This window comes from Callorhinus ursinus, unplaced genomic scaffold (assembly GCF_003265705.2).
Source record: "Callorhinus ursinus isolate GAN/ISIS: 27379988/994484 unplaced genomic scaffold, GSC_fseal_2.0 scaffold9, whole genome shotgun sequence".
In the NCBI taxonomy this organism is placed as follows: domain Eukaryota; kingdom Metazoa; phylum Chordata; class Mammalia; order Carnivora; family Otariidae; genus Callorhinus; species Callorhinus ursinus.
In genome coordinates this window covers 29,999,905-30,024,873 of record NW_027397071.1, presented here as the reverse complement: position 1 = coordinate 30,024,873, position 24,969 = coordinate 29,999,905, and the positions used below count along the sequence as shown (strand labels likewise).

The 24,969-nt window shown below is 35.5% G+C and overlaps 1 protein-coding gene across 1 annotated transcript in view; it reads right to left on the bottom strand.

Moving 5' to 3' along the window:
• COL24A1 (collagen type XXIV alpha 1 chain) overlaps window positions 1-24,969 on the bottom strand; it is a 415,211-nt gene that overhangs the window by 93,729 nt on the left and 296,513 nt on the right. Inside the window, exons 36-39 of the mRNA XM_073896005.1 lie at window positions 23,279-23,332; window positions 22,827-22,880; window positions 21,478-21,531; window positions 21,202-21,309 (exon numbers count right to left, since the gene is read on the bottom strand). Coding sequence (XP_073752106.1) covers window positions 21,202-21,309; window positions 21,478-21,531; window positions 22,827-22,880; window positions 23,279-23,332 — 270 coding nt within the window. The remainder of the gene's footprint in view (window positions 1-21,201; window positions 21,310-21,477; window positions 21,532-22,826; window positions 22,881-23,278; window positions 23,333-24,969) is intronic.

Genomic DNA, 24,969 nt, shown 5'->3' with positions numbered 1-24,969 from the left:
AGTCCAATTACTCCAAATCTTCTGTAATGCTTGGTACTATCAGACTTAAAATATATCCATCTTATTATGGAAAGTGATATATTGTTGTGTTTTCAATTTGCATATTTCTGATTACTAAGGAGGAATGATTATCTATTCATATAGTTATCTGACATCTATATGTGAATCTCTGGCTTTTATCTTCTGTCCAGTATTCTCCGGAGCTATTCTTACTGAGTTATGCATAAAAGTTTTTTTTTAATTATATTATGTTAATCACCATGCATTACATCATTAGTTTTTGATGTAGTGTTCCATGATTCATTGTTTGCGTATAATACCCAGTGCTCCATTCAGTACGTACCCTTAAAAGTTTTTATACATATTCCTGATACTTGTATTTTGCTCATTCTATATAATACAGATCTCGTCTCTCAGCCTGCAGCTTATTTTCTCACTTTGTTTAACATAACTTTTGATTAATACAAGTTTGCAGTTTTAACGTAGTCATATTCATCAATATTTTCTTATTTCTTTCACTGTTTAGGAGATCCTTCTCCTCTCTCTCAGGTGTTCATGAATATTCTCATAAATGTTCTCATATTTAACATTTTGATTTTCACAGTTAGGTCTTCAACTGGAATTTCATTCTTCTGTGTGTGTGCACATTGGTGTGAAGGAGCTGTTTTATTTTGTTTTCCATTTGGATAACCAGTTGCACCAGTACCATTTATTGAATATTTCATCCTTTCCTTAATGATCTGAAATCTATAATCAACTTATTGAACTTCAAGTTTCAAAATATGCTGAGATCTGAGTCTAGGTTATCTTCTATTTCCACTGGTCTCTTCCTGTGAATGAGTATGACACTGACTAAATTACTCTAGCTTTAATAGTAAGTTATGATAGCAGGCAGGGCAAGTCCTCTCTTCCACACACCGCTGTGCTCCCACCCTTTGCAACTTGTTCTTGAAAACTGTCTTGATATTGGCCCTTTGTTCTTCCACATTCCTTTTAAAATCACTTTTCATGAATCGTGTCCTATAAAAAATTCTTATGAGGATTTAGACTAAAATTGTACTGGATTTATAGACCAATTTAGGGGAGAGATGATAATTTTTTGATATTGAGTCGTCCTATCCATGAATATAAAATATCTCTCCATTTATTTAGGTCTTTGTTAATAAACATATTTTTTTCAATAAAATTTTGCAAATCTCTTGTTAGATTTATTCCTAGGTGCTTAATTTTGTTGTTGATTGTATTGTCAATAGTATTTTTTTTAAGTTTTCTAAGTGCTTATTGCTGGGGAAGAAGAATGGAATCTTTATTTTTGCATATTCTTATATTTAGCATCTTGCTAAAATCTCATTAATTCTAATAATTTATCTGTAGATTATTTCTCTTGTTTTATTATACTGGCTGGGTCTCTGAGTAAATGTTGAAGAGAAATAGTGAATAGTGGTGATCTTTGCTCATTTCTTTGAAGTTTTGCCATTACGTATGACAGTCAATATGGATATTAAATCTTTAGAAATACTTTTTGTTTCATCTATTGAGATTATATTTTTTCTTTAATTTGTAGTTATGTGACTTAAACCTAAAATCCTTAAAAATGTTAGACTTTTGTTGCAATATTTGTATGAGAGGGAATTCATAAACCCTTTTCTTATATCAGCACTCCACAACTGCACTGCACTCAAATATTCAGGTGTCAGCTGACACTACTGTGTGGAAATGCTATCTGCCAACCAGTAATGCAGTTCAAGTATCATTGTGTTTATATATTTAAATATTAATAAAAATTTGTGCATAAAGTAAAAATGTGACAAATTTAAATCTCACAAACATGTATAATCGAGAAATTTGTTATTATTCTGCAAGATGGCTTGCACATTCTTCAAACTTCCATTCTCACCTCATTTTCAAGTTAATAACCTTCCCTCATACTGCACTGAGACCAGCAGTAGTCAAGCAAGAGCCATCTCTTCCCAACACCGAACCTACCAGCACACCTCCTTATGTACGCACATATTGTTTCCCTTCTCTGATGAAGGAAGAAGTTTTCCTGTTTCTTCCCTGAGGCCAGCTCCTCACTTGCATCTAAACCCCATGTCCTTTTCAAGGCCTTCTCCTACACTTGCACTATCAATTGTTTTCTCTTAAATGAATCACTTCCAACAGCAATTAAATATGCCAGATAGCACTCATTTGAGAAAAATCCTTCCTTGACCTCACGTCCCTCCCTCCCTTTCTATTCACTCATTCAATTTCTCATGTACTTTTCCAGTTCCATTTTTGCTTCCCATCATAGCAAAGCATTTTGAAAGATTTGTGTATGCTCACTGTCACTATTTCCTTACTTCTCATTCTGTCTTCATTTGGGCTTTTGTTCTTACCACAACTCTGAAATTGCTTCTTTTCGGACAACTGAACTTCAAATAACCTAATCCAATAATCCAATGGCTCATTTTATCTGAAACTGTTTTCCATTCTTGCAACTTCTTAAAACTTTTGTTTACATTGCAGCATGCTTCCCAAATTTTCTACTTAATTCTTAAAGCATCTCTTTATCTCCTTATAGCCTAATGATTCCTAAAGTTATGTTACCTGTCTTGACTGCACCAGTGACCTTCTGATTTTCCTACCTAGTGACATCTTTTTGAATTTCTAAGAGGCATCTCAAACTTTATGTTTCCCAAACTGAGCCTTGAATTCCCTCCTCAAACCCCTAAACCTTGTCTCTCCTTGTCTTCCCCATCTCTGCTGTAATGGGGCAATATTTTGGAAATCATTAAAATTGCTTTTCTATTTTGCCTTTTTGAATATATAGACTTTACCCTATTCACCTCGAGGGGTTTGTATGCCAAAGGGCTGAATGTATGGAGAAAATTTTTCTGTTTTCCTTGTTTCCAACTTTAAAATTCACAAGTTGAGCCTGGAGCACCCAGCACATGGGCTGTCCTATATTAGAGAAAAGACACACTTTCCATCTACCGCAATAGAACTCTTAAGGCTTTTACTAGATTATAGAAGAATGAGGGTATGACAAAGGGGAAATATAGAGACAGCCAGGTTTGTTTGTTTTGTTTTGTTTTGTTTTGTTTTTTGATTCCAGGAGTATGCAGGAAGGAAAAGAGGGAGGGAGAGACATAGATGTTCAGATTTTCCTCTTTCTGAGTTTTGGCAGAATGAAACCTTTGTTCCCTACTACCTCTTCAGGATGCAGGAAAGTTACCTTCTTTTTAGATATCACTTGGTTTATGGCCATATCAATTTGGATGCTCAGGAAAGTAAAAATGAGGAACATTTCTTAAATTTTCCTGAGCTACTCCTTGATTCCTATATGATGTAGATGGGAACTTAGAAAGCCCTGGGGAGCTTGTGTGTGTGTGGCGGTGGGGTGGGGGTGGTCATTACTCTAGAAAAATGGGGCTCTACCATAAGGGCTGAGAGCAGATTCCCTGGACTAGAACTGAATGAGAATCCAGAAGACCTGAGAGGGATCTGCAGATTAGTGGAAGCTGACAGGGAACACCACGCGCACCCCCAACCAAAGAAATGAAAACTACTAGCTACGGACATCATCATCACAGACCAGCAGGGTAGGCAGTAAGCAAATTGACACGGAATGTTTCTATGTCCCTATCATTATGAGTAACACCGGTATCTAGAACCAACGCCTTTTCATCCTTGCCATTAGCAGACATTCAGACTCTTTAATGGAAAGGAGTAAAAGAGGGAGGTCGAGAACTGATCAGTCTGACAACCACATCGTAAGCGTCTGAGTCTTATCTAAAGAGACTACTAATTTATAGAAATAAATTGTTTAAGCTTTCAGCTGAGTTGGATTTAAAAATTTCTTCTCCCGGGGCACCTGGGTGGCTCAGTTGGTTAAGTGTCTGCCTTTGGTTCAGGTCATGATCCCACGGGGTCCTGGGATGGAGCCCTGTATCAAGCTCCCTGCTCAGCAGGGGAGTCTGCTTCTCTCTCTCCCTTTGCCCCTACCCCGCTAATGCTCTCTCTCTTGCTTACTCTCAAATAAATAAATAAAATCTTTAAAAAATAAAAAAATAAAAAAAAATAAAAATTTCTTTTCCCCCCAGACCCCAACAACTCCTCACTAATCAGTAAGTTAGAGCTTGTGAGGAAACCCAGATGAACCAAAAATAATGAAATCACATATTTGCACATATATAAGTATCAATTTGTAGCCCCATACTACATTTAATAGTATGACTACCAATTCAATTACTCCAGCTAAAACCCAGGATTTATTCCTTATAAATTTTTTCCTCTTTCTCAACATCCAAACAGCAAATCCAGTCAGCTATATCTCCAAACTATGTCTTGAATTGGATCACTATTCACTATCTCTATTGCCCCCTTACATTCCAGACCACCATACCACTTTTCATCTACACTACTGCTGTAGCCTTCTAAGTCCACTTTCAACCTCATAGTCTGTTTCTTCAAAATACCCCAAATTATCACTAACAATGTTAATCAAACACATCTCCCTGTTTAAAACCTTCCAAATGGCTGTCCACTGAAATCAGAATCATCTCCAAACCTCTTATCATGGTCCGTAATCCTCCACATGATCTGGCTCTTTCTATTTCTCTGACATCATATTTTCCAGTTGCTCATTACATTCTAGCTACTTGGCCGTATTTCCCCCTTTCTAACAGTGCATCTAATCAATGCCCTTTCTGCCTTAGGGCATTTGCATTAGATGTCCCCTCTGCCTAGAAAGGTTTTTCTTAGATATTCACATGACTGGCTTCTTCTTATCTTCAGGCATCTCGCTCAGTGTAACCCTAGGTAGTCCTTTTGTGACCACCCCAATTTAAAGTAGCCTCTACTTAGTTACTCTTTATCCCATTACCATGTTTTATTTTCTTCACAGGACTCATCACTATCAGAAATTAACCATTCTTGTTTACATTTGCCTTCCCACACTACAGTGTAAGTTCCAAGACAGAAGGGAACTTGCCTGTTTTGTTTAGTGCTATAACATTAGTACCCAGAACTATGCCTGGCATATAACTGATGCTTAATAAATACTTAATAAACAAATGAATGATAGAATGCATGCCCAAAGTAGAAAATATTTAGCCTTAATCAGACAGTAACCTAGTCTACTTGGTATCCATTTGTAAAGAAATAACATCTTAAAAAGCATGTACTAAAGTTGGAAGTAAAACCAAAGTTTATGAATAAAAGGTGAAGAGTAGTGAGACATTTTTATACTACTAAAACTTCTAGTTTCTAAGAAATGTAGCATATGGATCTACTTGGAACATTTTGCACAGTAAACTTTTGTACACGTGAAGAACACATTATGTGTGTAAAAGGGGGTTGACTGTATTCTATATTGTATTTTCTTCTGACATTGTCATCAGAAAAGTTTCCCCTCGTTCTTTTGGCCACATTTTTTTTCTCTTCAAAGACAGGTTGTTTTCTCTTCTTGCAGGGGTTGGGGGTGGGTGGGTGGCAGTAAACTTCCACTGATATTAGGATGGTTTATTTTAATGTTTGTTCTGAAATGCATAAGAAACATCTTGCTCCAAAATGTTGGCTATTAAAAGTTAACATACCCACTGCAACCCATTTGTGTATTTAGAGGCTTGCAGGGCAGACTGGAAAAATAGCAACAATTTCTAAATGTGCATGTTTTAATAGATTTCTTCAACAATTATAAAAATAACAATGCTTTTATATAAATGTCACATTGACAATTGTTGGTTTGATGTTGAGCCTACTCATAAAATAGGAGTTGGGATTCCAGTCTATTACTTTAAATATGTGAGAATAGCTGTATTGTCTTCAAAGTAACACATCACATCTATTCTTTAAACAACTTTGAGATATAATTCATATTCCATATTATGAACCAATTTAAAGTGTACAATTTAATGATTTTTAGTATATTCACAGAATTGTGCAACTATCACCACAGTAAATTTTAGAACATTTTCATTGCCCCAGAAGAAACCCTGTACCCATAAGCAGTCATTTCCCATTTCCTCCCGACCACTGCCTGGCCCTTCAACCCCCAACCCTAGGCAACCAGTAACCTACTTTCTGTCTTTCTGGATTGCCTTATTTGGGACATGTCATATAATATATGGTCTCTTTTGACTGGCTGCTTTCACTAAGCAAAATGTTTTCAAGGTTCATCAAAGTTGTAGCATGTATGAGTATATCATTTCTTTGCATTACCAAGTTATAGTCCATTGCATGGGCATACTACATTTATTAACATACATTTACTAATTCATCAGTTGATGATCATTTGGGTTATTTCCACTTTTTGGCAATCATAAATAATGCTGCTATATACATTTACATACAAGTTTTTGTCTGAACCCTGTTCTCAATCCTATTGGGTATACACCTAGGAATAGAGTTGGTGGATCATATAGTAACTCCATGTTTAACATTTTGAGAAATTGTCAAATTGATTTACAAAGTGGCTGCATCATTTTACATCCCATCAACAATGTATATTTACATCCTCATCAACATTTGGTATTTTTTTTAATTTAAACATTTTTTTATTATAAACATCCTAGGCAAGTGAAGTGGTATCTCATTGTGGTTTTATTTGCATTTTCCTAATAGCTAATGATGTTGATCATCTTTTCAATTGCTTATTGGCTAACTATATATCTTCCTTGGAGAAACATCTGGAAATGTTTAAATGTTTTTCAACTGGTTTACTTTTTCCTTTTTACTTTACTTTACTTTTCCTTTTTCCTTTTTACTTTACTTTACTTTACTTTTACTTTTTTACTTTTTTACTTTTTACTTTACTTTTCAAACTGGTAAACTTTTTACTATTGAGTTGGAAAAGTTCTTTATATTCTGGATATACAAGTCCATTATCATATATGATTTGCAAATATTTTCTCCCTTTTCACGGGTGTCTTTTCACTGTCTTAATGGTGTTTTTTGAAGTATAAAACTTTTAATCTTAATGGGGTCTAATTTATTTTTTTCTTTTGTCACTTGTACTTTTGGTGTTACCTAAGAAAACTTTGCATAAATCAAGGTCATGAAGATTTACGCCTATGTTTTCTTCCAAGACATTTACAGTTTTAGCTCTTAAATTTCAGTCACAGGCCCATTTTGAGTTAATTTTTGTGTGTAGTATAAGGAAGGGTCCAACTTTATTCTTTTGTATGCAGATTTCTACTTGTTCTAGCACCTTTTGTTGAAAAGACCATTCTCCCCCTCTTTGAATTATCTTGGTACAAAACATGCTCTTGCAATTCAAATTTATTTTGTTCTGTTTTTGTCCCCTGGGTTTATTGTATCCATTGAGATAGCCAATAACAAAGTTTGCAAGTTATATATTGATTCCTAGTACAGACTCTGTTCCTCTTCTGCTTGAAACATTGCAATGCCTTTTTACTATACTTTGAATAAAACCCAAACTTCTTACCATGATTTAAATAATCCTTCATGATCAGCTTCCTATTCATTTCTTTAAGCTCATCTCAAACAACTTTTCACTATTCATTATGCTACAACTATAATTAGCTTCCCTTTAGTTTTCCAAAAATACCTAGACCATTCTCACTTCCACCTCTTGGCCCTTGCTTTTCCATCTACCTTGAATCATCTTCCAAAGTTCTTTGCAGGGCTGGTTCTTTTTCATTCTTTAGGTCTCAACTTAATCCTCCCCTATCCAGAGAAGCCTTCCCTCAGTGCCTTGTTGGAAGCAGGCTTCTCTTCCCTTAATCAGCTATTCTTTTTCATCACCCTATTTATGATCATCATTGCACTTATCACTACTTGCAATGGTCTAGTCTATGGTCAATTTTCACAATATTATAAAATCTGAGATGAGGAATCTTGCTAATCTTGTTGCCCTTGGTATCCCCATGGCTTAGCAGAGTTCTTGGCTCACAGAAGGTACTCAAAAACTTTGTTGAATTACTGAATGGACAAATACATTTTATAGAGTCACCATCTGTAAGGCTAATAAAAATTTAGGAACATCCAAGCTAATTTTTTTTTAAGCTATAGAGCCTTTTCTTCTAAAGAAAGCCTATATAGAAGCCAATATGTTAGATATATATACAAAGAATTTTTTTCTGACTCACCTAGTAATAGAAGAACACTCCTGCCCATTCAGCATCCCTTCCTGATACAGCCATCCCGGGAGGTTCTGCATAGTTCCCTTTATGTGTAATGTGTAAACTGAGAAACCAAAGAATGACTCAATGTACAATGTACCCAACAATGTACAGCTCTTTAGTAGTAGAGCAGGGATAGTGGTAGAACAATTCTTGCATAATGGTCAGTGCAGGGTTCTTTCTATTTCTGTGTTGGTTTATGACACAACAGTTCAGAACAAACAAGCCTAAGACCAGAGTCATAAAAATCATTCAGAAGATAAAGATTTAAATAAGTCCTTTGCTTCTTAATGCCACTGACCTCAAATTTCCAAAGTTACCATTTTTCAGGGTTTCCAAGGAAATTACCTCAGAAATAAGAGTCATGTGTACCTTTATCATTCTTTTCTAACTATTGATAAGTCCTCTCATCTTTCTGACTTTGCTTTTAAAGATTCTACTGAGAAAGCTTCTTAGCTTTACTTGGCTTCATTTTTTCTTAAGACATTCCCCTAGTAACAATGGTCATACCATTTTATACAAATGGTAAAAATCACACTTCAATAAATCCACCAAGTTTTGTCCTAACAGAATAAAAGAAGACAATTTCATTTTTATATATTCAACTTTTAACTCTCATAGTTTCACATCTGTTTAGATGTTAGATACTACAGTGATAGATTTTTTTTTTTTTTTTTAGAAATGGGTGATAGACCATAAGTCAGGCAGATGTTTCTTCTCAGATGTTTCCAAATTCTTTTCCCATACAGAGTTATACATTTAAACAACTGAACACTTTAGCACAGAATTCAAGCACAAAAAACATTTTAAAATTCTGTTCAAAGAAGTCTACATCTTAGATTTGGGAATTTGTTACTGATGCTTCCCTTGCTTTATTTTTCAATCTAGTTCTCATTTTCCAATCTTCTAGAAAGAAAGGCATTTCCTTCCTTGAAAAACAAGTTTTATTTCTTTCTCTCACTCTCTTTCTTGTCTATTTTTAAAGAATAGGTAGCATCTTTGTGGCATTGCCTAAGGAAGAATTTTTTAAAGTGAAAAATAAATCCAACATCAGGCTGTATGATTAAGCAATAGTTCCTTGGATCATAAAATTCTTTTGAAAAAATGTGCCATGGTATTTTTATTGAGTTTATGAGCTGAAAGGCATTTAAAATTCCAAGGAGAACAACAAAAAGAATAAAAAAGAAACACACATGTGTTGTTACTAAAAAAGGCACCAAAGATATGTATGAGGCAAGATTGTTCCTGGGAAAAATTATGAAGCAGATGAAGTCTGTGTTTATCATTTTTCCATGTTTTGTTTTGAGCCCCTTTTGTCATCTCTGTTCCGCCCATCACCAGCTGTCATGCTGCATCATCTCCGTCTGGGACTCATGCCTGTTATCCTATGGCATGGCTAGGCCCTTCTTTATCTCAGTTTTGTTCTCCACACCAACATTTAGGGTTCTGCTGGGGAAACAGACTAGGTGATTGAAAAAATCCATGCTAAAGTATTAATAATTGTTAATGGTTAATGACTTCCTCGTTAAAAAATGAATTCGATAAGAATTCTCAGAAAGATAATCACACTGTTTCAGCATTTGTTACTTGGCTTCTCTGTGAGTCCAGCCCTGATGACTCCTCTAAAAAAGATGAAAAATATCAAGAAATCCAAAAAGGCGAAATATAAGCCCGAGCCTGGTTACCTCATGGAGTAGTGTGGCTGAGAGGCACAGAAGTCATAATAAAGGAACTAGATAGAGCCAGCTCTGCTATCTGCTACAGTCTTAGCTTTCTCCAAGCCTGCTTTTTTTTTTTTTCAGTTGTAAAGTGGGGAAAATAAAGCACCACTAGATTATTGGAAGGATTCTATGAGAAAATCTAAGTGAAATTCTATTGTTCAGCCTGGATCCATAGTTTGAAGATAATTTGGGAAGGGGGTGATTCTCTAATGCTTTGTATTTGCTGCACTGGAACACCTATCATAGTTTTCCAGGACCGAGAGGGGCAAGACAGAGGAGAAATGGGCACTTTACCACTTATGTAAAACCAGAGGGAAAAAAGACTCAATTTGCCAATTGCTGAAAAACAGGCAACATTTCTGGTTTACCCTCAAAATTCAAATGTCATGTTGATATACACTGGTACAATTATTTATTATTTTGGGGAAGAGGTGAGATAGCATTATTTTAATTATTGCTAAAGGAATCAAAATTATTGGTAAATGATATGAATGGTAAGACAGCCAGTTTGTGCTTCATTTATGGTATTTGTTGTATTCTTCCAGATAGAGCTTCTTCTCAGTTCTTGGAAATGTAATTGAGATTACTGGAGTCAGGAGCTATCTTTAAAAGGCTGAGTAAGACTCCCATGATATGGCAAAAAGAAAAATCATTTTCTGGGAAGGTCATAAGTGATGGCTCCCAAGATATGAGAACATCTTCAAAGGCAAGAATACTTAGAGAAGTAAAGAGAGAATAATTTGGTGGAGATCTCATATTTAAAGATGTGAGGCAAGGAAGATGGAATAGTAAAATAAAAAAGTAAAATATTCAGAGAGGCCACATCTGGAAGAATATAGCAAATATCATAAATTAAGCATTTAAGTAAGAGACAAGATATTCTTATTATTTATTTACATCTTCTATTTGCCCTGTGGTGAGAGAATCTGTCCAATGTGACATTTAGAATTTCCCTTGAAAGAATACTACAATTTGAGGTCAGATATTGATAGCTTAAATTATGCCTGCAAAGGATTTCTTATGTCATTCTGGAGTTAGGATATTACTCTATAGGAATAATGTCAGCTATATGAATAAAAATCAGAAATATTCAACGTAAGTTTGAGATAACACAAAATGTTCCCCTTCAAATGCTTTATGACAGAAGTTCTATAGCTGAGGTGACATCATCAGGATAGTGACATAAGTCATTCCTGAATTCAGCCATCCTCAGAAGAAGACCAAGTAGCAAGTATCCACATAAAAAACCGCCATTGTGAAAATCCCAGAACCTGAGGGTGAGGCTGAAGCACTGTCTTAGATCACAGAGTTACAGTGCTGAAGCACTGTCTTAGATCACAGTAAAAAGGTAAGAGTAAAGATTTCATTTTGATTGCATTGTCCTTTCCTCAGACCAGCACAGCACTGCATCAGGTGGCTCCCTTGGTTATAGTTACTCCAGTGAGGAAAAGAAAACCCAAAGTGGACATTCAGCTCCCCCAGTGTTATGGAATGCTTCCAGAGTAGCCCACTAAGGTCTTACTTCATGGACATCACTGGGGAAGCCTGGGGGCTTGACCACTGAGGATCAAATAGAGACAGAGGACAGAGGCAAGGATTATAGCAACCTGTACCATATCTTGGTGGACTGCATTCCTGTTTGCAGTAGCACCTGAGCAGAGATCCCAGTCAGTGATTCTGCACTTTTGCAGAGCTGAGTTGGTGGCTCTGTCTGGTTGGGAGCTTTGTTGAAGGGTTCTGCATGATTTGGGTCCCCAGCCAAAGGATTTGGGTCCCCAGCCAAAGGATTTGGGTCCCCAGCCAAAAGGCTGTGGAGCCCATTATATGGCCCTGAGTTGCAACCTTGCCCAAGAGCTAACCATATACTCCCATCCCACTTAACCAAGATTGCCTGGGCATAGAACCTGGGCAGTTGTGGAGTCCATACTATATATAGTTCTACTCAGGCAGGCAGCCAAGCCAGCAGCCCTGCCAAAATGCTGGGAATGACCACAGAACCTGAACAGTGGTCATGGGAAGCCTTGGAACCCAGCTTAAAGTACTGCCCAGCTGTGAAGCCTAGCCAACAGCTCTACCCAGCAGCAAAATCTAGCTTATGGGCCTGTACAATTACTAAATACAGCCTGCAACCTTGTATAGGCAAGAAGCCTGGGCTAAGTAGCCCTGCCCAATTACAAAGCATAGCCTTCAGCCCTGCCCAAAAAAAGCTCAGACAGTAACTCCACACAACCATGGAGCATATAGTCTCCAACCTCAGCCAACACTGAGATACAGCTGAAGAGCCCACTTAACCAGAAAGCTTGGCAAGTGACCTTACCCAACACAGGGGCACAGCCGTGGGCTAAGTAATCATGAAGCACAGCCTGTGACTCTATACAAACTTGGGGCACAGCCTGTGGCTATGTCCAACTGTGAAGCCATGCCTGTGGTCTCATGAACATGGAGTTCAGCCAGAAGCACTATTCAGCTAGGGTGCACAACAGGAGACCTTGCCCGACTACAGAGTCCAATCAGAGGTATTGTCCTGCCAAGGAATCACCATTCCAGCACTCCTGCCCAACCAGGGTGCCTATTCACTGGCCTCCCTTGAAAATGAAGCCCAGCCAATGGGCTCATCCATCTGCAGAGAATAGCCAGTGACAACTCTCCCCAGCTCAGACCATGGGTAGGGGCCTTGCCCAACTGGAGACCTCAACAGTAAGCTGTGCCTGCCCACAAATGCTACCAGTTAACCAGTCAGCTAAATACCCAGTTAACCAGTCAGCTAAGCAGATTGGTGAAGGACTTTCCTTGACAAAATAAACTTCTAATGTCTGGAAGAGGGACTCCTTATTCAAATGTGCAGATACCAGTGCAAGGATACAAGGACCATAAAGAATCAAGTAAAGATGACAACGCCAAAGGAAACTAATAAAACTTTAATAACTGATACCAGAGTAATGGAATTCTATGGACTTTCTGACAAAGAATTCAGAATAATCATCTTAAAGAAGTTCAGTGAACTCTAAGAACATAAATATAGACAAATAAAATTAGATAAACAATGCATGAACAAAATGAGAAATTGAACAAATAAATAGAAACCATAAAAATAAAGAAAACAAAAATCCTAGAGATGAACAATACAATGACTGACCTGAAGAATTCAACAGAGAACTTCAGCAGTAGACTCAACTGAGCAGTAGAATCAGTGAACTCAAAGACAAGTCATTTGAAATTATCCAGCGGAGTAAAAAGAAAAAAAAAGGAACAAAATAAAGGGAAAAAAATCTATGGTGCTTATGAGACAGCATCAAGTGAAATACGTGTATTGTGATAATGCCAGAAGGAGAAGAAAAAGAGCGAAAAGTCTATTTGAAGATATAATGGCTGAAAATGTCTCAAACTTGGGGAGAGAAATAGACATCCAGATTCTTGAGGCTCAAAGGATCCCAAATAAGTTGAATCCAAAAAGAATAACTTTGAAACACCTCATAATTAAATTGTAAAAATCAAAGACAAAGGGAGAATTTTGGAAGCAGCAAGAGAAAAGCAACTTGTCACACAAAAGAGAGTCCCTGTAAGACTATATGTACATTTCTTAGCAGAAACTGCAGGCCAGGAGAAAGTGGAATAATTTCTTCAAAATATTCAAAGAAAAAAAGTTAACCAAGAATACTATACCCAGCAAAGCTGTCTTTCAGAAATGAAGAAGCTATAAAGACTTTCCTCAAAAAACAAAAGCTGAAGAGTTCACCACTAAACCTGTCTTACAAGAAATGCTAAAGGGCATTTTTCAGGCTCAAAAAAAGGGATGTAATTAATGTCATAAAACCATGAATGTATAAAACTCACCAACAGATGTAAATATATATTCAAAGCCAGATTCTCTAATATTGTAATGATTGTGCATAAATCACTTAACAACTCCAGTTAAAAAATTAAAAAACAAATGCATTAAAAATAATAACTAAAATAATTTGTTATTGTATCATAATATAAAAAGATGTAAATTGTAACATCAATAACCTGAAATATGAGGAAGGGAGAAGAAGTAAAAGTATAAAGTTTCTGTATAGTATGGAAGTTGTTATCTGCTTAAAATAAGATGTTAAAACATATTTTATGTGAGCCACAAAGAATGTAGTAGATACACAAAATTTTGATAAAGGATTAAGTCACACTGCTACAAAAAGTCATAAAATCACAAAGACAACACAAGAGAAAACAAGAAGACATGACCTATAAAACAGTCAATAAACAATTAAAATTAAATGTCAATAGGAAGATCTTACCAATAATTACTTTAATTATAAATATATTAAATTCTCTAATCAAAAGATACAGAATAGCTGCATGGATAAAAAGACAAAACCCACTCATATAGACTCACTTAAGCTTTAACGACACACAGAGACTGAGTGTGAAGAAATGGAAAAAGATATTTCAAGCAAAAGAAATAAAGGAAACCAGAAGAAAGCAGGGACAGTTACACTAATATGAGACAAAACAGACTTTAAGCTAAATATAGTCATGAGACAAAGAAGGTCATCATATAGTGATAGTAATCAATAATATGTAATTATAAATATTAATAATATATAACAATTGTAAATATTTATGCACCAAACATTGGACCTCTTAAATATTGAAGCAAATACTAACAGAAATAAAGAAAGAAATAGCTATTCAACAATAGTTGGGGACTTTAATACCCTATTCTCTAAAATGGTTATATCATCCAGGCAGAGAATCAATAAGGCAACAATGGATTTGAACAACATGATAAACCAAATGTACCTAACAGACATATATAGAACATTCCATCCAACAGCAGCAGAATACACATTCTTTTTAAGTCAACATGAAACATTTTGAACAATAGATCATATGTAAGGCTACAATATAAGTCTCAACAAACTGAGGAAGATAGAAATTACATCAAGTATCTTTTCTGACCTCATGGTATCAAACTAGAAGTCAAAACAGGAGGAGAGCTGGAAAATTCACAAATATGTAGAAATTTAAAAACACAGTCCTCAACAATCAATGGATCAAAGAAGAAATCAAAAGGGAAATTTAAAAAATCTTCAAACTAACAATTGTAAATATTTATGCCCCCAACTTGGGAATACCCAAATACATAAATCAATTAATAGCAAATATAAAGAAACTCACTGATAAGAACGTAATAATAGTAGGGGACTTACCCCACTTACAGCAATGGACAGATCATCTAAGCAGGAAATCAACAAGGAAACAATGCCTTTGAATGATACACTGGACCAGATGGACTTAACAGATATATTCAGAACTTTTCATCCTAAAGCAGCAAATACATATTTTTTTCGAGTGCACATGGGACATTCTCCAGATCACATACTGGGTCACAAATCAGGCCTCAATCAGTAACAAAAAGACTTAGATCATACCATGCATATTTTCAGACCACAATGCTATGAAACGTGAAGTCAACCACAAGAAAAAAATTAGAAAGACCACAAATACATGAAAGTTAAAGTTAAAAAAAAAAAGAAAGTTAAAGTTAACCAGGAAAATATAAATAAAAAAAAACACATGTAAGCAAAGGAAAATGAAAACCCAATAGTCCAAAACATTTGGAATGCAGCAAAAGTGGTCATAAGAGGGAAGTATATAGCAGTATGGGCCTACCTCAAGAAGCAAGAAAAGTCTCAAATACACCACCTAACCAACCTTACACGTAAAGGAGCTAGAAAAAGAAGAGCAAATAAAGCCTATAGTCAGCAGAAGGGAAATAATAAAGATTAGAGCAGAAATAAATGATATAGAAACAAACAAACAAAAAAACCCACTAATCGAACAGATCAATGAAAGTAGGAGCTGGTTCTTTGAATGAATTAAAAAAATTGATAAACCCCTAGCTAGACTTATCAAAAAGAAAAGAGAAAGGACCCAAATAAAATCATGAATGAAAGAGGAGAGATTACAACCAACACCACAGAAATACAAACAGTTATAAGAGAATATTACAAAAAATTGTATGCCAACAAATTGGGCAATCTGGAAGAAATGGACCAATTCCTAGAAACATACAAATTACAAAAACTGAAACAGAAAGAAATAGAAAATTTGAACAGACCCATAACTAGCAAAGAAATTGAATCAGTAATCAAAAATCTTCCAAATAACAAAAGTCCAGGGCCAGATGCCTTCCCAGGGGAATTTTACTAAACATTTAAAGAAGAATTAATACCTATTCTTCTAAAACTGTTCCAAAAAATAGAAATGGGAGGAAAACTTCCAAACTCATTCTATGAGGCCAGCATTGCCTTGATTCCAAAACCAAAGACCCCACTAAAAAGAATTACAGGTCAATATTCCTGATGAACATGGATGTAAAAATTCTCAACAAGATACCAGCAAATCAAATCCAACAGTACATTAAAAGAATTGTTCACCACAATCAAGTGGGATTTATTCCTGGGCTGCCAGGGTGATTCAATATCCACAAATCAATCACCATGATACACCACATTAATTTAAAAAAAAAAGGATAAGAACCATATGATCTTCTCAATAGATGCAGAAAAAGCATTTGACAACATACAGCATCTATTCTTGATAAAAACCCTCAACAAAGAAGGGATAGAGGGAACATACCTCAACACCATAAAGGCCATATATGAAAGACCCACAGCTAGTCTCATCCTCAGTGGGGAAAAAATTGAGAGATTTTCCTTTAAGGTCAGGAACAAGACAGGGATGTTCACTCTTACCACTGTTATTTAACATAGTACTGGAAGTCCTAGCCTCAGCATTCAGAAAACAAAAAGAAATAAAAGCATCCACATTGGCAAGGAAGAAGTCAAACTTTCACTATTTGCAGATGACATGATACTCTATGTAGAAAACCTGAAAGACTCCACAAAAAATTCTAGAACCGATACATGATTTCAGCAAAGTCGCATGTTACAAAATCAATGTACAGAAATCTGTTGCATTTCTATACACCAAATATGAAGCAGCAGAAAGAGAAATCAAGGAATCGATCCAATTTACAATTGCACCAAAACCCATAAGATATCTAGGAATAAACCAAACCAAAGGGTAAAAGATGCGTACTCTGAAAACTATAGAATACTTACAAAAGAAATTGAAGAGGACACAAAGAAATGGAAAAACATTCCATGTTCATGGATTGAAGAAACAAATATTGTTAAAATGTCTATACCACCCAAAGGGATCTACACATTTAATGCAATCCCATCAAAATACCACCAGCATTTTTACAGAGCTAAAACAAACAATCCTAAAATTTGTATGGAACCACAAGAGACCCCAAATAGCCAAAGCAATCTTGAAAAAGAAAAGAAAAGCAATTCTGGACTTCAAGCTATATTACAAAGCTGTAGTTATCAAGACAGTATGGTACTGGCACAAAAACAGATACATAGATCAATGGAACAGAATAGAAAACCCAGAAATAGACGCACAACTACATGGTCAACTAATCTTCAACAGAGCAGGGAAGAATATCCAATGGGAAAAAGACAGTTTCTTCAACAAATGGTGTTGAGAAAACTGGATAGCCACATGCAGAAGAATGAAACTGGACCACTTCCTTACATCAATCACACACAAAAATAAATTCAAAATGGATGAAAGACCTAAATGGGAGACAGGAAACCATCAAAATCCTAGAGGAAAACACAGCAGTACCTCTTTGACATTGGCTGGAGCAACTTCTTACTAGACACGTCACCAGAGGCAAGGGAAACAAAAGCAAAAATGAATTATTGGGACTTCATCAAAATAAAAAATTTCTGCACAGTGAAGGAAATAATCAACAAAACTAAACAACAACCTAAGGAATGGGAGAAGGTATTTGCAAATGACATATCTGATAAAGGGTTATTGGGCAGAAGACATGAATAGACATTTTTTCAAAGACATAAAGATGGCCAAAGGACACATGAAAACATGCTCAACATCACTTATCATCAGGGAAATACAAATCAAAACTACAATGACGCATCACCTCACACCTGTCAGAATGGCTATAATTAACAACAAAGAAATAACAGGTGTTGGCAAGAATGTGTAGAAAGGGGAACCCTCTTACACTGTTGGTGGGAATGCAAACTGGTGCAGCCACTCTGGAAAACAGTATGGAGGTTCCCCAAAAAGTTAAAAATAGAAGTACCCTTAGACCCAGCAATTGCATTACTAGGTATTTACCCAAAGAATACAATAATACTGATTTGAAGGGACACGTGCATCCCTATGTATATATATATAATGGAATATACATGTATATAAAGGAATATATATATGTGTATATATATGTATATAAAGGAACACATATATATAATGGACTATTATTCAGCCACCAAAAAGAATGAAATCTTGCCATTTGCAGCTACATGGATGGAGCTAGAGAGTATTATGCTAAATGAAATAAGTCAGTCAGAGAAAGACAAATACCATATGATTTCACTCATATGTGAAATTTAAAAAACAAAACAGATGAACATAGGGGAAGGGGGGGGAAAAGAGAGGGAGGCAAGCCTTAAGAAACTCTTAACTACAGAGAACAAACAGAATTGATGGAGGGGAGGTGGGCAGGGAATGGGCTAAATTAGTGGTGGGGATTAAGGAGGGCACTTGTGACAAGCACTAGGTATTGTACGTAAGTGATGAATCACTAAATTCTGCTCCTGAAACCAATAGTATGTTAACTAACCAGAATTTAAATAATAACTTGAACCAAAAATTAAAACAAACAAAAAATCTTCAAACAAAATTGGAACCACAATATAGCAAAAATTTATGGAATGCAGCAAAAGCAGTTCTAAGAGGGGAGTTTACAGTGATAAATGCCTACTTTAAAAAAGGAGAAAGATCACAAATAAATAACCTAACTTTATACTTCAAAGAAATAGAAAAAGAACAAACTAAAGCCAAAGTTAGCAGAAGAAAAGAAATGATGAAGATTAGAGCAAAAGTAAATAAAAAGAAAACAGAAAAATTAGAGAAGAGATTAACAAAATAGTTGGTTTTTTAAATGATAAACAAACCTGACAAACACCAAGACAGAAAGGCCTCAAACACAATTAGAAATGAAAGAGAAGACATTATAAATAACACAGAAAAACAAAAGATCATAAAAGACTACTAATATACAATTATTTGTCAAAAAATTTGACAATTATTTGTCAAAATATCTATTCCTAGAAACATACTACTTACCAAGACTGAATCATGCAGAAATAGAAAATCTGAACAGACCAATAATGAATGAGATTGAATAAGTAATAAAAAATCTCTCAACAAAGAAAAACCTAGCATTTCCTGATGAATTCCACCAAACACTGAAAGAAGAATTAATGGCAATATTTCTCAAACTCATCCAAAATTTTGAAGAGGAGAAATATACCCAAGCTCAGGTCAGCATTACCCTAATACAAAAGCCAGATAAGGATATTATAAGAAAACTACAGACCAAAGCCCTGATGAATATGGATGCAAAAATTCTCAACAAAATACTAGCAACCTAAATTCAACATCACGTCAAAAGGATCATACACTGTGTTCAGGTGGGATTTATTCCTAGGATGCAAGGATGGTTCACCTGCAAATCAATCAATATGATATACCCCATTCACAGAATTAAAGATAAAACCATATGAGCATCTCAATAGAAGCAGAAAGAGTATTTGACAAATTTCAATAACTTTTCATGATAAAAACTCTCAATAAAGCAGGTATAGAGGGAACATACCTCAACATAATAAAGGCCATATATGACAAACCCACAGCTAACATCATATTTAACAGTGAAAAGTTGAAAGGTTTTCCTCTAAGATCAGGAACAAGAGACCAAGGTGCCTACTCTCACCACTTCTATTCAATATAGTACTGGAAATCCTACCGAGAGCATTTATGCAAGAAAAAGAAATAAAAGGCACCAAAATGAGAAAGGAAGAAGTATAACTGTCTCTGAAGATGGCATTATCTTCATATACAGAAAACCCTAAATACTCCACAAAAAAACCTGTTAAAATTAATAAATGATTTCAGTAAAATTGCAGGATACAAAAATCACTTAGAAAACCCAGTCATGTTTCCATACACTAACAATGAATTATCTGAAAAAGAAAGAAAACATTTCCATTTACAATAGCATCAAAAACAATAAAATTTTAGGGATAAATATAACAAAGGAGATGAAATATCTATACACTGAAAATTGTAAGACATTGATGAAAGAAATTGAAGACACATAAATGGAGAGCTATCTCATATTCATAGGTAGGAATAATTAATATTGTTAACATGTCCATATTATCCCAAACCATCTATAGATTCAATGTAATTCTTATCAAGATTCCAATGGCATGTTTTACAGGAATAGAAAAAATCCTAAAATTCACATGAAACCAGAAAATACCCCAAATAACCAAAGCAATCTTAAAAAATTAAAGCTGGAGGTATCACACCTCTTAATTCCAAACTGTATTAATACAAGACTACACTAATCAAAACAGTGTGGTACTGGCATTAAAAAAGACATACAGACTAATGGAAAAGAATTGAGAGCCCAGAAAAAAATGCACACATATATGGTCAACTTATATTTGAAAAGAGAATGGTATATATATGGTTTATATATATGTGTACTGTTCAGTCACAAAAAGAAGGAAATTCTGACATTTGCAACAATATGGATGGACCTGGAAGTCATTATGTTATGTGAAATAAGTCAGACAGAGGAAAAAAAATTCTGTATGATCTCACATATGTGTGTTATCTAAAAATCTGAAATCATAGGAACAGAGAATAGACTGATGGTTGTTGCCAGTAGTGGAGAGATGGGGGAAATGGTGAATGGATACAAACTTCCAGTTATAAAATAAGTAACTCATAGAGACATAATGTACAATGTGGTGACTATATTTAACAATATTGTATTGTGTATTTGAAAGTTGCTAAGAGGGTAAATCTTAAAAAATTTCACCACACCACAAAAAGGTAATTAAGTAAAGCAATGGATGTGTTAACTAACCCTATTTGGTAATCATGTGCGTGTGTATAAAATCATCACATTACACACCTTAAATTTACACAATGTTACTTGTCAATTATATCTCAAAGTGGGAAGAAAAAAAACTTCAAGGACTTGTGTGACACATGGAGAAAGTGTCTTTCTTCCTTGGATGTTAGCTAGGCTGATTATCAGTCCCTGGTTTGGCCCTCTCTCAAGCCACAGTTCCACACCTTCAGTTATCCAAAGAACATCTGAGAAAATCAGAATGTGTGTGTGTGTGTGTGTGTGTGTACATGTAGAGGACTGAGTTCACGGAGTACTCAAAAATGAGCTCAGCAGTACTTACCAGAGGGCCCGTTAGACCTGGTCTACCCAAGGGCCCTGAAGCCCCTGGTAAGCCTGTCTCTCCTTTTTCTCCATCCTCTCCGGGAAGACCCCTTCCTCCGGGGTTCCCCTGTAACCCAGTAAAAATTTTTAAGAAAGGGAAAGCAATAAAATAAGTATACCACACAATAAGCAGATTTTTGTTTGGGACATAAAAATAATCATGTAATTATGTAATATTTGAAAGATTTCACAAAAAATATCTACTTTTATATGTAATGAGAAAAGTATAATTTACCTTTAATCCATCTTTTCCTTGGAGACCTTCTTCTCCAGGAGCTCCTGGTTCACCCTATTTTGTAGCAAAAACAGTAAGATTATTTTGCTAAATTGCTCACCTTAACTTATTTTTTGCTCCTGGTATCTATAGAAAGTAGCAGGTTTGTGTACATTTATTCCTACTTCTAATTTATTTATAAGGAACATTTGGCAGTATAATAAGCTTGATATAATTTGCTTGGAATAGCTCTGAAGATGATTTAAAGAATCAGTATTGTAAATTCAAATATATATAAGATAGGCCCAGAATTTTAACTTTAGATTATTAAGAGAAATACGCATTCATTTGGTAGCTCTGAAAATTTATACAGCTAGACCTGCGTTTCCTGAGTTCAAGGACTATAAATACTGTATCTCTTAAAGTTGTAGTACCTTCCTATACTGAATTAAATGGATTAATATGACTTAATTCAGTTAAAACTAGATTTTTAGGGTCTGTATTTTTTTGCTTAACAAGGGAAAGGCAACAATTAAGACCCTGGTACATCAAGAAGCTGTCTTCCAGATATAGAACTTAACAGAAAAGTAAGCCATAGTCTATGAAGATATTAAAGTAATACTGGCTCTCTTGTTACCTAAAATATTTACAAGTGAGTTAGTTAGTGCATCTTCACAGTTGTTCCTTTGCTCCCACCACTGACACTTCCATCACCCCAACCTCAGACTGCCCACCCCCCTGCAAATAAAGGGCAAATGAAAAAGAAACTGGATGTAAAACCTGTCTCCCTACTTTGCCTTTTAGTATGCAAATGTATTTTGAGATTACCTTGGGCATTGTTTCTTGGGAAAAAGCTTACCACAGCTCAAATTACAGGCTGTCTATATTAGAATAACTTCTGTAAACTCTCTAATCATACTTATTTACGATTATTTCCTTGAATCTTGTTAACTTTGTGACTTTAGATTTTTGTTGTTGTTTTTTCAAACATAAATTAGGTTTTAATCATTTGTTTGCCTTGTTAGGTCAGGAAATATCCTGAGAGCTGATGACTGTTATTTGTGAATTTCTTCTTAATGTGAACATAAGTGACAATCACAGCTACTCTGCATTATGTGTAAAGCATTCTACATCGTACGCTCCATACTGAGAAAAGGATGTATGAGGTTAGAACTCCAAATGCTACTAAATGACAATGTGAACAGGGTCTGGCATGCAGCCTTTAAAACTAAGAAATAAAGACAAACGTTTTTCTGTTATGCACCAGAAAGGTTTAACCATTATGCATTTTCTGAAGCTTTATTTATCTAAGTTTTGAGTCTCTGAACCACTCAGGCCTGTGCATTACAAAGGTTTCAGTAGACATTTACCCGTAACCCTGGTTCTCCAGCAACTCCAACATTGCCTGCAGGTCCAACATTTCCCTGAAGAAACAAAGGGAAAGATTAAAACTTTTTTCTACTAAAACAGTATATCTAATAATTATGGAAGGTGTATCATGAGGATAGGGCTTTCAAAACACTTCCCATTTTTTTTCCTTTTCCCCAGATTAATTTATTGATAATAAATTGCCCCATTAGCTTTATCATTTGTATTTCTTTTCTCTTTCTCTCTCTCTCTCTCTCTCTCTCTCACACACACACAGACTCAGTACATAGATAGATGATAGATAATATTTTTTTCTGACTCATTTGAAAACACTTCCCATTTTTATCTGCTCTCCTTCACTTGCTTTCAAGATGATGGGTATTTGCCAAAACATGGCAAACAGGGGATTCAGTGGTAAAAGTTTAGAGACCCTTTTACTATTTAGGAAGATTACCTGTGCACCTGGTTCACCTTGCAGACCAGAGTCTCCCTCAATACCTGAAGGTCCCTAGAAGAGAATGATTTGACACATCATCTGTATATATTTCTTCACCAATTACAAAGGCAATAACAACCTCATAAGAAGATCATAGTAATTTGTAGCCCAAGGGTGAGATGTATGTCCAGGAAAATATTTGTGTTTCCACTTTATAAACTTGATGGCATAAGACCAGATAATTCTGGGATCATTTAACAGTTCAAATGCCAAAATAACATCACCTGAAGTCAGGACTTTTAAGACCAATTTCTTCTATTCTTCCCGTCATCCTTTAATTCTTGGTCAAAGACAAACCACCTCCGATTTCCTCTTCTAGTTTCCTACCCACATATTCTTACTATTCTCAGTGTTTTTTACTTTTCACTCTTCCCATCCATTTCTGTTGAGCCCTCTGGAGCACGCTTCCTTTAAAAATTTCAGTTTTCTTTATTCATTTCATAAAAAATATCACACAAAGATGATATGAATTTATTCACATTTTAAAAGATGTATATGGCAGCTTTTCCACTTTCCTTTTGTGGGCGGGTCCAGGTGGGGAGAATTTGGTTCCTTTTACCTTGAAAACATACAACTTCTTGAAACCTCTGGCTATCTCTAGGCCTGGAGCTCCTACAGCTACTGTTGTATTGTTTGTTTGTTTCCGAGATACTGATCTTGTGTTTGAGCACACTAAGCGTACCCCTCCCCTCTTCCCTTCCTCATTCCCCCTTTCTCTTCTCCTCTCTCTTTCACTGTGTGCATGTACTTATTGTATGCATGTATATGCATAACTATAAAAACACACATGTATTCTGTAATTCCCATGTTTTTGGAGTAGAGGGGTAGCTTAAAGCATTAACTCACAACACACTCTTGACAAAAAGCTTCCTGTTTCCCTTCTATCTTTCAGTGATTCCTCAGTAGTTCTGATCCATGGGTGATATTCTTCCTTATAACTATTAGAGCTTAAAGTATCTTTTATGTCATAGTATTTTAGATAAGAGGAAGTTCAGTTTTCCATTTTGACTCAGCTTCTGCAATACATATTCACTTTGCTTTTTTTCTAAAATAAAAGCTACCCATGCACAACAGTACAGATGGAATTATAATGAAAAGCCCCAGTCCCATTCCTCAGAGGCAACTACTTTTTTTTTTTATTTTTATTTTTTCAAAGCTTTTATTTATTTGAGAGAGACACACACACACAGCGAGAGAGGGAATGTAAGCAAGGGGGAGGGACAAAGGGAGAAGCAGACTCCCCGCTGAGCAGGGAGGCTGATGCGGGTCTCTATCCCAGGACCCTGGGATCATGACCTGAGCCAAAGGCAGACGCTTAACCGACTGAGCCACCCAGGAGTCCCAGAGACAACTACTTTATGAAACAATTTTTGTTTTCCTAGTGGTTACTTCTATAACTCAAAAATTGTACCTCTACATCTCGATGTATCACCTTGCTAAAAGTTTAGTTTCCTTATTCTCCCTCCATTTTACCATCATTTCATAATTTTTTAATAGTTACATTATTTAAATTCTTCTGTGGGTTAGTTTTGTGACTTCTTTACTGTTACAAGAGACAGTACAGTACAGGACTTAAGAGGAAAAATTATGAAGTGAGACTGCCTGGGTTTCTGCTCTGCCTCAGAAATGACAGAATTTAATATCCTACT